Raw genomic sequence first — 14,186 nt, forward strand, 5'->3', positions numbered from 1 at the left:
GAAATGGGAAAAAAATGTTATAGGCATCTTTTCTTAGATAAAGATTTCTTGGTTCCTCCTTACACCAATATTCCAAACTCCATCAGAAGGTGAAATATAAAATATTTAAATTGAAACAATATGTCAACAGTTTTTAAAGCGATTGGAACAATTCATAATTTTTCGTACCATGTGAGTCTTAACAAAAGGTAGAATTCCTGGGTTCACTTATATATTTTCAACTACTATAAAGTACCTAGGTCACTAATTTAAGTGCTCTGTATATTTTTTATTAACAGTCATATGTTTTCATTTTGCTATTAAATGCTGATCTTATTCATCTATTATATTCACTGAAGTCTTAATCTGCATCTAATTCTCCCTTATTCTCAAATTCATCAATCTCTCTTAAGCAGAAACAAATCTGACAGCTGGGAAATACCCTTTTCAGACCACTGTGTATGTCCCTTCCAACACCAAAACCACCTCCGCCTTTCATTTATCCTTAAGCATTTATTAATGAAGCAAAGTTTTCTCCAGTTTATATATTTTAGTGGTAAAGACCAATTTAAAATATCATTCTATCTGGCTAGGTTACCACATTAAACACCAATGTGGTCACATTTGTAGATTAAGAGGAAGTTAATGAGTACTTAGTTTGTATTGAATTAGCTATTTCTGAAAAAAATAGAAACTGTTTCCTTAGTAACCCCCTAGAGTGTGCTTTTAAACTTACTGATGCATACATGACTATTAAAAAACTGAATTTGCCCAATGTTCAATTTCTAATACTCTAATAAATTAATTTTAGCCAGTTCCATCAATTGATAATACTGCCAAAATTCAATTTTAACTATAACTAATATTACAATTCTTCAGACTACAAAGATAACATTGAGGTAACCAAATCATACTAGTATGAGAGTAATTAGATTAAAAAAGAAGAGTATTTTCAAATCAAGTTTACATTCAACAGAAAATATTTATAGTATCTCTACACTGTGTAAAGGGTTATGATTGGCAAACCAATAAACAAAGAAGCTTTAAATATTTTAAAGGTACAATGCATTGAATTCTACAATATTCCATGTACTAAGGTCCTAAATGCTCTCCTATTAATATCACTACATTTAAAAAATATCTTTTAGGAAATTGTACTATTCTACTATACTAATACTTAGCTAAGCAATTTTTTACCTGATATATTAAAGGTACTACAGAACCTGCACTATTTTTTGCTATGATTAAATCCATAACTGACATTTATTACAAAATACTTCTGTAAAGGAAGAAATTTATAAGCAACCCAAGCAAATGTATATAGAAGGATCTTACTTAAAAGAAATGAAATATTATTGATTTTCTATGTCCTTTGTGCTGTATATAACAATTTTAAAAGACTTTCACTAGAGATAAACTGAACTGTATGCCTAAATGCTAATGTCAGCTATATTTCTAGAATAAAAATACAAAACTTAAACCATAGTTCAAGATGTTAATGGAAAATAAGTTGAATTATATTAAGCATTATCTTTCATATGGCCTTTTGCAAGCTGATTTACAGTCATGAAACCGGACATCCAGACTGTCCCTCCCCATAATCCAAAGATGTGCATAACAGCTAAATATTAAAGGAAAGGGTCTCAAGTGATGATGTCTTTTGAAACATACTGTTTCATGTTCTAGGATAAAATAAAAATTGTACTTCAGATATTTCATTATCTCCTAGAACGGATAATAAATCAAAACAGAAACTTGACATGTAGTATAACATCTCATCGATGACCTGAACACATGGATGGAAGACACTGCAGGTACATTTTCACACACACTGATGTCCATATTTGAGGCAAACAGTACTAAATGTGATGTACTTTTGTCCATGGCTGGCCAGTGCCAAGAATCTGCAAGGGCTTGCCTCTGAGGCAAAAACACTGCTCAAATGGTTGAGGCTTCATATCCAGGCCTGAAATCTGACACTTTTGGATATTTAACTGTACAACTTTTAGAGCTGCAAATTTACTCATGTTTCCAAATTTTGCTCTGTTACAGGACACTGAGGTTGTATCTGGTGCTCCCTTAGAACTTAGTTTGTCCTCCAAGCTTCAGCTCACAAATTCTAGCCTCTGAAGCAGCCATTCGGCTGTCATTCTTCTTCTGTACTTGGCCAATTCAGCAGATGTTTGCAACAATAAATGATTACCTGCCTGCCCTGTTCAGCAAAGCACTTTTATAAAAGAAAAGCTAAGCAGAATAATGGTTTTCACTGGAAGCAAAACAAAGTGAGGATAAACTTCTAAGCCAGATCTTTCTTTTTGCATAGAAAAACTCAAAAGAAACAGTCTCTTAAATTTTAACCTCTTTCCTTAAAGTTGTCTTTTCCATTAAAACTCCTGGTCTTCTCTCCCCTCAATGAAACAGATGTGCTGCTCAGGAAGGGCCTAAGGGCAAAGAGGCTCAATTCGTACACAAAGTCCCACTTTCTCTGATCCTTTCACCCTTCAAAAAGGAAACCTTGAGAAGAAATGGCTTCAAGCTGAGTTCTTGTCTGTCTCTACTGTGAAAAAGATAAAGCCTTTCCTGAAGAGAGATAGCTAGATGAAATAACCTCTAAAAATATCATTGTGGTGAATAAGGGCACAGAATAAAAAGAAATGCGAAGTTTTCCTTTAACACTCCTTTTTTTAGTAGGCATAACACCAATAATATAAAAAGGAGCTCACAGTGATGGTATATAAATAGCTCTGGCTGGAGCAAAATAGCTTTGCCTCAGCTTCTCCAGAGCTGAACCAATAAACTATCACGATTAAATTTTCACAGTTCAAAACCAAGTCCATTTATACACAAAGAGGTTTTATTTCTGCAACAAATCCAATAAAGAAACAATATTTATGCTACATATATGCAATTATGGTTTACGGAGGACATCCACATTTTTCAACAGAAAGACCTACCTATTGAATGAAGTTGTTAAAGAGCTAAGTTTTATTTATAACAGTTCTCAAACAAGTATTTTAACACTTAGAAAACTACTCTTATAGATAATCCGTTCTAAATAAATTCTACACATAGAAGTTTAAATAAAACCAATTATTACATTAGAGAGGCTTTGAGGTTTTTAATACCTCCACTAGACAGAGTAGGAAGGTCACAAGATCAATCATCATCTTATGGCTCAATACCTTGCTTGGAGTGATCGATCAGTCCCTGGGCACTGAACAGGTGACTGCAATTGGGAGAAGACAGTGGTGAGAAAGCAAGCTCGAGGGCTGGTGCATCACCAGACCTCGGTCTCCACAGCAGGTCTGGTACTCAGCTCTGTGCTCAGTCCCTGGGCAAGTGCTGAACCCCTCTAGCCACAATTTCATGTGTAAAATGGGGATAGTCTTACCTCAATAACTTGTGGTGTATTACTGGAAATAACGAATATAATCAACCTAGCACAGTTGCTGACATACAGTAGACATTCATACAAACCTCAGTTCCCTGCCCACCTACTTTTTTTACCTTAGTCTCAAGAGCTTTCAGGATAAAAACAAAAACTGGGACTGGGATGATGCTCAGTGGTAGAGCACATGGTTAAGATGCATGAGAACCTGGGTTCAATCCCCAGCACCAAACCCCCAACCCTAACATTACCTGGCAGATCTCCTCTAGATGTGTGCTAACACACAGGAGTTGACAGGATGTTCTTGTCCTGTCCCTATTTATTCTACTCTACTACCTGTATCTAGATAAAAGGAAAAGAACAAAGCTCTGAGTGTTACAAAGAGGTTACCTCTTGACATCTGAGATGAAGCCATCCAATCCATGAATACCACTTGAACATGAAATCCCTCCCATAGTGTTTACTCAATGATAACAAAGAAGAAAGTCCATCGCAATGCCTGCTGGGTCCCTCAGTAGCTGAGCTACATATTCTTGCAGGTCCTTCTCAAAGCAAGAGCATTTTCACTCATGCTAAGCAAACTGTACACACACTGGGTACCACTGAATAGCTGAATGTTTAAAAGTCAAACCCTAAATATGAAAAGACAAAAGAACCAAGACATAAAAGAAATTCTTACGGTTTTAAGAAGGTGACAGAACATCCCTAACACATCAACAATTCTAAAATCCTGAAATGAGAAAAGTAGGCAGGAGATACTATGCCCAGAGGTACAATGCCTGTTAAACACCATTTAACTCATTTCTTTGAAGCGGTTTACCTAGGTCCATATAAGCAATGAAATACTTCCTCTGTGTAAAACAAGGGACAACTAAGCAATATTCCACTCAGGTGTCCCAAAAACTCTTTGCCAGTTCACTTAACAAGCATCTACTTGTTATTAAGCAACTGATGAGCATCTACTATATATCACATAAAGGATGCTAAGAACAGAGGGACAAATGACAAACTCCATGGTGGCACTAGTCTACCAGATCACCTGGATTGCTTGATGAGTAACCAAGTTAGGCATTTCATTTCAGATAATGGCAGATTTTTAGACGTGTGCACTCAAACTATCACTTTAATGTGCTAATTAAATAATTTTAATACAAAATTACTCAAGGTTTATATATATTACACAAATATTTCATACTATTATTATTCACAATTTAAATTCAAGAACAAAAGCAAGAAATACTAAACAGCATGCATATTTAGCATTTTAAAATGACAACATGTAAAAGTCATTTTAAGGATTTTTAAAGATTTTTAAAGCTATCTATATGATAAAGTGTATTTTAAAAATGATTAAAACTGTAAAATGTTCTTATCAGGAAAAATATATTCCACCTATTTCGTTTGAAAATGAATCTTAGCAAAATTTGCCAAAAAATCAATATAAAACAAAAAGTAACTAAGAAAAAATACTGTAGGAGATAAAACAGATAACAAGTTACATTTTCGAGCTTTGATATTTAGGATAATTAAGTGGTCTATCTAAAATGCCATAAACTATTATCTATATAAGTATTAAAATGCTGTGACACTGCGTGTTTCCAAGTTTCTATTATACATACAAATGACCTGTGTATGCCTTAAAACAACAGGTTTATAATTTGGGTGTGCATCACAGGAGGGAAGTCTGTTTAAAATGCAACTGTCTGAGCCCTACTCCAGACCTACTGAATCTGAATCTACCCTAAAAGAAAACTAATATTTACAAAGTGATCCAAAACATCACTGGTGGGTGCACAATATTTTGCTTTCTAGACACAGTTTAAAATACCCTTTCAAGTTCTACAGTTGTGCTGGCCAACAATGCTAGCTTATGAACACAACATGAATATTAATAAATAAATGTACAATCTGATTTTTTTTTTTTTTGGTACCAGAGACATTTAACCACTGAGCCACATCCCCAGCTGTTTAGAGACACAGTCTCACTAAATTGCTGAAGCTGGTTTTGAACTTGCAATCCTCCTGCCTGAGCCTCCTGAGCCACTGAGATTACCAGTGTGTGCCACCACACCCAGCACAAACTGCACTTTTGCAGAATAGATATCACCTCTTCAGAGAGGTCTTCCAGAGTTGCTTTGCAATGGATGTTCTCATATATATCCCGCTTTTCTTTTCAAAATTCTCATCAGATCTATAATTGTTTATTTAATATCCAGACTTCCCCTAAACTGTAATTTCCATGAGAGTATAAACTGTTTCAGTTTTGTCTGTGAGTTTAACCTTAGGGTCTATGCATAAATGTTTGAATTAATAAATGCACAAGTAGGGCCAATACTGCTAAAGAAATGTGGGATCAAATTATAAACAGGATGGCAGGCTAAGGAGTCTGACTTCTGTCTTACAAATAACAGGAAACTTAAAGCAGAGTAACTTAAAGAAAACTATATTTTAGAATATTAATCTGGTATCACTCTACAATATGACATGTAGTCATACTGCAAATTAAAGTCAACATGACAAATCAGCCACAACCGAGGATCAGAAGAAGAGTTAGCAGTCCATTGAAGCCACCCTGCCAGGATAGCATAAGGGTATGGTGTTACAACAGCAGAAAGGGACAAGATGTGACATGTTGAAATCATTACAAATGGCTTAATGACACAAGGAGTTGAGGATATAGAAAGAATCAAAATATCAGTGTTAGAAATCTAGTTTAAAACAGAAAAGGGAACTTATTGGTTCATTTAACAACTGTCTACAGGTAGGTATGGCTGGATCCAGACTCAAATGATTCACTTCTTTTTTTCCTCATGTTCTCTAGTCTCAAAAAATCTCTTTTGGCACAGCCAAAAACATGGCAGCTGATAACCATAAAACCATTCTTAAATCTTGCTATGTGCAAAGCAAGAGGCCTTTTATCCCTGGAGGATCTATAAACTTACTGGCAGGACTCATCTTCCACATACCTACCGATGAACCAAGCTAGCCGCATCACACGCCCATGACTATGAAAGAGAAGGAAGGAACACTGTGACTGATCCACCAAGACTACCTGCATCAGTGGGAGCTGCTGCCCAAGCATAGCAATTCTACACGCGCAAATAACATATATTCCCTCTAAAATATAACTGTACTTTATTTTGGCTGGAATAGCTAAATTTATTCATTGTTTTTGCCTCCTTTAGATTTTAGTAAACCTAACTCTTCAGAGTTATAGCTATATGTAGCTACACAGCTTCCAGCTAGCAGGCTAGACTATACAAAAAGGCAGTAGAGTCTAAAGGTTAATATGGAGAATAAGAGGCCCAACTGCCTAGATTAAATCTAATTTCACAATTTATCTCACTCATGGTACTTTTCTGTCCCATTTCCTGAGAAAATGAGGGTGACAATAAAACTTACCTCACAGGGATATTGTAAGGATTAAATGAAGACATGAAAATGCACTTAGAAGAGTGCTTGCCACATAGTAAATGCTCAGTACTAGGTGTCAGTATTTCATATGCCCACAATGTATGTGCACATACAGATATTCACAGAGATAATATAACCCTGCACCAAATTACACTAAGAAGGATGTTACAAGAAACTTTTCTAACAAATGGTCAAATCTTAATCTCACCCTAACTGACTGGATCCATGGTATTAGTTTCCTCCTGGAAATCCTCCCTTCACTTGGCTTCTAGAATTCCATGCTCTTGTGTGGTTTTAACTGACAGCTCCTTCTCAATCCCCTCTGCTGTTCCTTTTTCTCTTCCCAGACCTTTTAATGTCAGAGTCACCAGAGCTCTGTTTTATTTCTATAGCACTATTCACCTTCAAGTAAACCTTAGAGTTTGTCTTTTATGTTGTTTGCTCATTGCTAATCACCCCATGTGCAACATGTGCTCCAAAAGAGCAGGCTCTCTCGGTCAGTGAATTAAGTATTTACTCAATAAAACACCCCACACTCAACTTCACTGACAAAATTTCAAGAAACATTTCACAGAAACATTTGTCCATACTTTAGACCATGCTATAAGTGGGCTTGTCACTGGGGCAAGGAGGCCTGAGATGGATATAAATGAATATGAGGCTCCATCATCTTAAAAAGAAAAATTTCAAACTTAGAAAATGTCTAAATTACCAATGAGCTTTATACTGACTGACTTAATTAGACCATCTCCCATGATTGTAATGTCCAAAGCATTTTCCTAATGACTCCTGAGTATCTTTATATTTTAATAAACACTCTAAATTATTTTAGAAATAAAAGTGGCCTGATATATCTATATTTCTTTTATAAATAAGGAAACAAAACCTAGAAGTTCAAGTAACTTTTCCAAGGTTAAACAACTAATTTATATGATAGCTAAAACCTTTGGCATCTGAAATAACCAAACTCTCAGACAAACCAATAAGTGTAACACATACATAAACAAGAGTTGTCATCTGATGTATGGAGAAATTTCCTTGAAAGATCTGAGCTTTTCTCTTGGCTACAACAATCTATGACCATGATGTTCCTTTTTGTAGTTAATAAAACCACAGTTTTATTCTTACTGTATAAAAATTTGGTCAAATTTATTGAAGTATAATTTAAATAAAGTAAAATTTCAGGTGTCCATTTCTATGAATTTTAACAAATACTCAAGAGCCATGAAACTCACTCTCAAGATATAAGACATTTCATCATGCCAAAAAATCCCCTCCTTAATCCCTAACCTTTGGTAACCGCAGATCTTTTTTCTGTCCTTATATTTTCTTACCTTTTCCAGGACAGCATATAAAGAAACCATACAAAATGCAGTATTTTGAGTATGGCTTCTTTCTTTTATATAATGTTTTTCAGAGTCATGATTTTGTTGCATTATCGGCAGTTCATTCCTTTTTATTGCTCAGTATGGATATACCAGTTTGTTTATCTACTGATCAGATGATATTTCAGTTGTTTCAGGTTTGGGCAATTACAAACAGAATAGCTATACAAAAGTCTATACATGAATATTTATAGTGATTCTGGTCAAAAATAGCCAAATTTGAAAACAGGTTCCATTTCTCTTGAGAGAAATATGTAGAAGACGGATTATATGCTAAGTTTATGTTTCACTTTGTAAGAAATGCCAGAGTTTCTCCTAAGTTGCTGTATTACTTTCCATTCTTACCAGCAATGTCTAAGAGATGTATTTGCTCATGATCTTTGTCAGCATTTGTACTGTCAGGTTTATTTTACATTAGCTGTGTAGTAGTATCTTACTGTTCAATCTGCATTTTCCTAATGACTCCTGAGTATCTTTTCTTTTATGAAGATATACCTTAAGAAATGTCCTCACAATAAAAAGTAAACAACTTGCCCATGGACTGAATGAGTGGGAAAAAGATGACTAAAGTAAAACAGGGCATAAAATTTTTAAACTTCTGTTATTAATTCATCATAATACTGTTAAAAGACGTTGGAGATTACAGACATGTATATAAATGTTTTAAATTATGTAAAGTAGTAATATAAATCTAAGGGACTACAATAGCTAATAAGTGCTAGAAAGTTAAATATACACAAAACCTGTACCAGGACCTTTAAGCTCTCCCAAATGGGAGGTGAACAAAACACCTTAATCTGACTTGCTCTGCCAACAATGTCTGGTTCTGGAGTTGTCCTGAATAAAGCTAGTTTTGGGTACTGAAGACAAAGCCCAGTTTTTAAACATAAATGTCACTTTTCTTCTCACAGCTGACATAGTCCAATGAGTTCAGCATTCCAAAAATGGCAAGAGAGAAATTTATTATTTTAGTATATGAGAAGCTGGCCAACTTCTGACCTGGTTCTTCCTCCTGAGATTAACATCCATAACCTAAACTGTATTTAGGCTTCCAAAACCTAAAAAGAAGACTTTTCTATTTTTCCTTTAGTAACCTCTATCTTTAAGTGATAAATAAAATTCATTTTACTAAATAAGATCCCCCTTGTAAAGTTTTTCTAAAATAAATAAATAATAAAAGTAAAACCACCTATCCAATATTCCTCAGACTATCAGGATAGACCAGATGACAATGGCTAATTGAAAACCACCTACAGTGGATCTAGATAAGAGTATATTCCCATATCATATATCTAAACTCCCAATGGAATGAACCAATAGGCAAAAACACCAGTGATTTGGAACACTGTTCTAGTGAATAGTTTACACACACACACACACACACACATATCGATCACAGATCCTCCAACATTTTTATGATGGATGTACAACAGAAGTTGTTCAATTTTGGTGCCCTTTTTTATTCTAGTCATCCTTTTCCCTCCAGTTCACCTAAAGGGAAAGCTCACCTTTCTTTCTTTTAACAGCCTCTTATAGCCATTTGATCCAAGTGATAACAAAGTAATAAGGACATCTAAAGAAGGTGAAGCTGAAGCTCTTCCTGAAATAAGAATGGACAAATTACATTAAAGAAGGTATAAAGGAAGCTTTGGAGATTAATATTTATTACAGCAGTGTATATACAAATGGGTTTCTGCTTGTTAGTTACCTTTTCTGAAGAATAACTTATTTACCTGGATACATCTTGCTGATTTCCTGTATGAAGGTATCATTAAAGCCAGCAATTATAGCGCCACCTACTGGGACCATAAAATTTTTGTCCAAGCTCTGAACAAAAGCATCTATTCTACCAACCCGAGCACCCTAGAATAAATAACATTTAATATTACATATTAGTTGCTAGGACAAACAACAACTATCAACAAATAATCACCACAACAAAAAATGTAAAGTAGGTGATGGCTATGTTAATTTATATGATTTAACCACTTCATAACACATACATATTTTAAAATATTATACACCATAAATAAATACAATTATACCTTATACCTTAATTTAAAAATACAAAATTAAAGCAATGCATAGAAATAAAAGGTCAGAGACTTTTATTATTTTTATAACAGTGCCAGTAAAATGTTTTTAAATCTTAAACCAAATTTTTAAATGGTGTTCTTTTTAAGCAGTATTTTATACTTTACATATTAATCATTCAATTCTCACAAAAGTTGGCAGGTTTTCATTATTAGTTCAGGTGGGAATTTTACTGAAATAGAGCTTTACACCTTAAAACTGGATTCTTCCCATGCTTCTTATCTGCAATCCTTTATTTGACAATAAATGTCTACAGTGAGTCTTGCAACAATTAAGCAGTTTTAAACACCCATTGTGAGTTCAAGAGCTGCCACTGTAACCTAATGGATTACAGCTACCCAAGCGGTCAAACAGTTAGACAGTTGAGTGTCTCTTTGAAGCAAGGACAATCTTATACCTTTGTAACCACTGTAAGCAACAAATTCTGCTCCCACTGCCACTCAGAAACAAGAGAGAAGCCAAATTTTAACTATCTTTTATATGTATACTCTTGGAAATTTAACAAGCAATGTTTCTACGTAATGCATGTTGCCTAATATTATAATCTTAGATAATATCATTCCACTGCAAAATGAACTTCAAATGAAAATCTAGAAAAACTGAATATTTATTTACCTACTAGAAATATAAAACTAAGTTCTGGTTCCCATCCAACATAGTCTGTGACCTTCTGTCTAATATGCTTCAAGTCTCTCCTCTTAAAAGTAAAGATACTATCTAAATTTCAACTAAGATCGTTTTTTTCTTCTTTATCTGTAGGCACAGATTTTCAATCTGTATTTGCAATCTACATTCCTATTAATATTATAACCACATTTGACCTTCATTTTCACACCTCCTCTCCATCTCCATATCTCAGGGAGAATGGAAGGTGCAGATAGCCAGCCTAATCAGAGAGACCAGATCCAGGCAAAAGGGAGAGGCAGCAAAAGCAGGAAAAGGGAGCAAACTAGACATAGACTATCACGGGACTGTTTAAATCTTTACTTCCCGTTATACCTCTAATTCCCCGACATACTATAATTAAAGAGAACGCCACTGTATCCTAGGAAAACAGAGGGAAGCATTTAAGACCAATAGAATAATGGAAAAATACTCCAAGATGCAGCATGTATGAATAAAATGGCACAGAGATGCCTTTTTATTACCATTTAATTGCTGCCCAAGGCTTCCTGAAACATGAACCTCAGCGGGGAGCAGGAGTACGAGAGGAATCAGTGCACCAGACTTAGCTAGAACCCTTTATCACTAAAGTGCAGGATTCAAATGACAGCACTCTCAGAGGCAAGAAAACAGGCAGGCCAGACCCAATCTCAAGAATGGCCTAAGGACCCTATTCCCCCATTAATGATGGAAAAAACACTGGGAAGATGAACTGTTGAAGCGGAGTAAGGAACACTAGAATACAGCCTATGAGGTAAAGAGCCGCCATTTATTAGTTCACTCATTTATTCATAAAGCAAATGTGTGAACACCTATCACACGGCAGACACTATTCCAGTTAACATATTAATCATTAATATTTTATTTAATTTTATTCCCTACTGCTATCCCCAGAACCTATTCCTATAAAACAAATAATTGTTCACAAAATAACAACTGCCAGATTTACAGAGTGCTTAAGCACTTTACTGCTCTAAGCACTTTACATTCAACACACACTTAACCTGCACAATAACATATGAGGTAGATGCTACTATAATGCCTATTTTACAGATGACAAAATTAAGCATAATGAACTTAAAGTGACATGCCCAAGATCCGCTATGATTCAAATCCTGACAGCTAAAGCTCCTTACTGAAGGTTACCCAAGCAATCAATGCCCAGCAGGATCAGAATCTAGATGAAGAGGCCCTGTTTAAAAGAAAGAATATTATCCTATAGCATTTCTTCTCTTCCAGCCACTCAGACCAAAAGCCTAGAAGCCCTGAATTCTCATTTTCTCACATCCTACATATAATTCATCAGCATATTTTATAAAATCTATTCTAGAAATATGTCTGAATCCAATAATTTCCTAACACCTGCACAGAGAATACTCTGGCCCCAGCCACCAACATATTTCACATGGGCTGTTGGACAGCCTTCTACGCTCACCATCCTACATTCTGCTCATCATATTCTACATCACTCTCCTGCTCCAAACCTTCCAAACAGCCATACCCCAAGTAAAATCCCAAATCCTTAATACATTTCAAATCTCTACCACCATTATTCCCCTCATTATGCTGATCTAGCCATTCTGGCCTCCTTGCTAGTCTCAAACTTGCTGTAATTTTCTGTCTGGAATCTCTCTCTCCCTTCTTTCTCTCACTCTCTCTTCACTTTTTCATATCATTCAGAACTCCAGTTGAAGGTTACTTTTTGAAGAGGTCTCTGGATCACTCCATATAATTTGACTTCCCTCTCTTCCAAATACCAGAGTATTTCTCAATATCTGCCTACTCCCTGCTTCCAAAATCAGAATGCTTCAAGAAGGAAGGATTTCCATGTATTCACAACTGCAGTAGCAGCACATGCCCTAGGGCCTGGCCCATCAGTGGGAACCCAGCAAACATCTGCTGAACAACAAACAACCAGGTCTGTGAATGAGTGGCAGTGACATACTTCAAACTTGTAGTAAGTTGCTGCTTCCCACACTTTGGGAGGTTTACAATCCATTTGACTAAAATAATTAATCCTGTATGTGTATTTGATACAGTAACTGTATCACTTGCCATAAATCCACCATCATCCATATTCCATGAGACTCAAATCAGTCACTTTAGCAAATATAAACAGAAATGTATTTCTTGATCTGCTCAGAATTAAGTCATTCTGGGGAATTCCCTAAAAATACTTTAAGAAATTCTTAAAACAGTTATAGCTCACTCTTCCATTGATTGCCTTATTATGCAATATTATTTTCTCAAGAAAAGACTTACAGCTTTAGTACTTTGTTTTTTAAAGAAAAACATGGGGCTCTAGCGTCATACTGAGCTAGATGGGCTATTTTGCAGCTATGAGACCTTGAGCAAGTCACTTAAGCCCACTGAGTTTGTTTCTTCATGTAGAGAACAGGAACAAAAAAAAGTACACCTTCAACTGTTAGGATTAGTTAAGAAACTTTAAAAGCCTGGCAGGATGCCTAAACACATATGGTGGGCAGGCAGTAAGTGGTATATACTGTCAGTGAGAGCTACTGGATGAATTAAAGGTGACGTTAATTACTTAGAATGTCATGAAAAATCAACCAGCACTCAATAACACCCATGTATTTATTTGGGTTAAAGTAACAGTGACACAGCCTTTTTTCATGAAAGCAAATTTGAGGAAAACAGAATGTTTATTTACTGCTTTTTATTTTTTTCTTTTAAAGATACATCAATTTTAAAGGTAACACAGTATCTAAAACAAAGCAATATCTGCATTTTAAAAATCCATCCACTCATCTCACAGTTTTATTCTTCTGGTTAAAAATGTTAGTAAAATACCTCATAAATGCAGAGAGATGATGACAAAGCAGGGCATTATGATGTACAGCTTTATGGAGCTCAGTTTCTTTTAAGGTCTTAATCTCAGGTATGCCACCAAATTTTCTAATATTCAGAAACAGATTGTGAATACTAAAACACTGGGCACTTCTTGACTAAGTAAATAACATTCAAGTAACTGTTAAGGAATGTTAAAGTGACCATTATTACAAAAACTTTATAAGCATGTAAAGAGAAACACAACACAAAATTTAAAATATTACTGTTGGGGCTGGACTTGTGGCTCAGTGGTAGAGTAAATGCCTAGAATGTGTGAGGCACTAGGTTCGATTCTTAGCACCACATATAAATAACTGAATAAAATAAAGGTCCACCAACATCTAAATAAATAAAATTTTAAAAATTCAATGTTAAATGTATATAATGACTATATGTAAAAAGTAATACATATA

The 14,186-nt window shown here is 35.1% G+C and overlaps 1 protein-coding gene across 4 annotated transcripts in view; it reads right to left on the minus strand.

The window, feature by feature from the left end:
• Positions 1-14,186, minus strand: part of Sepsecs (Sep (O-phosphoserine) tRNA:Sec (selenocysteine) tRNA synthase) — a 37,965-nt gene that overhangs the window by 9,411 nt on the left and 14,368 nt on the right. For all 4 annotated transcript variants that reach the window (XM_078021149.1, XM_078021150.1, XM_078021151.1 and 1 more), the window contains exons 7-8: positions 9,900-10,029; positions 9,675-9,766 (exon numbers count right to left, since the gene is read on the minus strand). In XM_078021149.1, coding sequence (XP_077877275.1) covers positions 9,675-9,766; positions 9,900-10,029 — 222 coding nt within the window. The remainder of the gene's footprint in view (positions 1-9,674; positions 9,767-9,899; positions 10,030-14,186) is intronic.

This window comes from Ictidomys tridecemlineatus, chromosome 9, assembly GCF_052094955.1.
Source record: "Ictidomys tridecemlineatus isolate mIctTri1 chromosome 9, mIctTri1.hap1, whole genome shotgun sequence".
Classification (NCBI taxonomy): Eukaryota; Metazoa; Chordata; class Mammalia; order Rodentia; family Sciuridae; genus Ictidomys; species Ictidomys tridecemlineatus.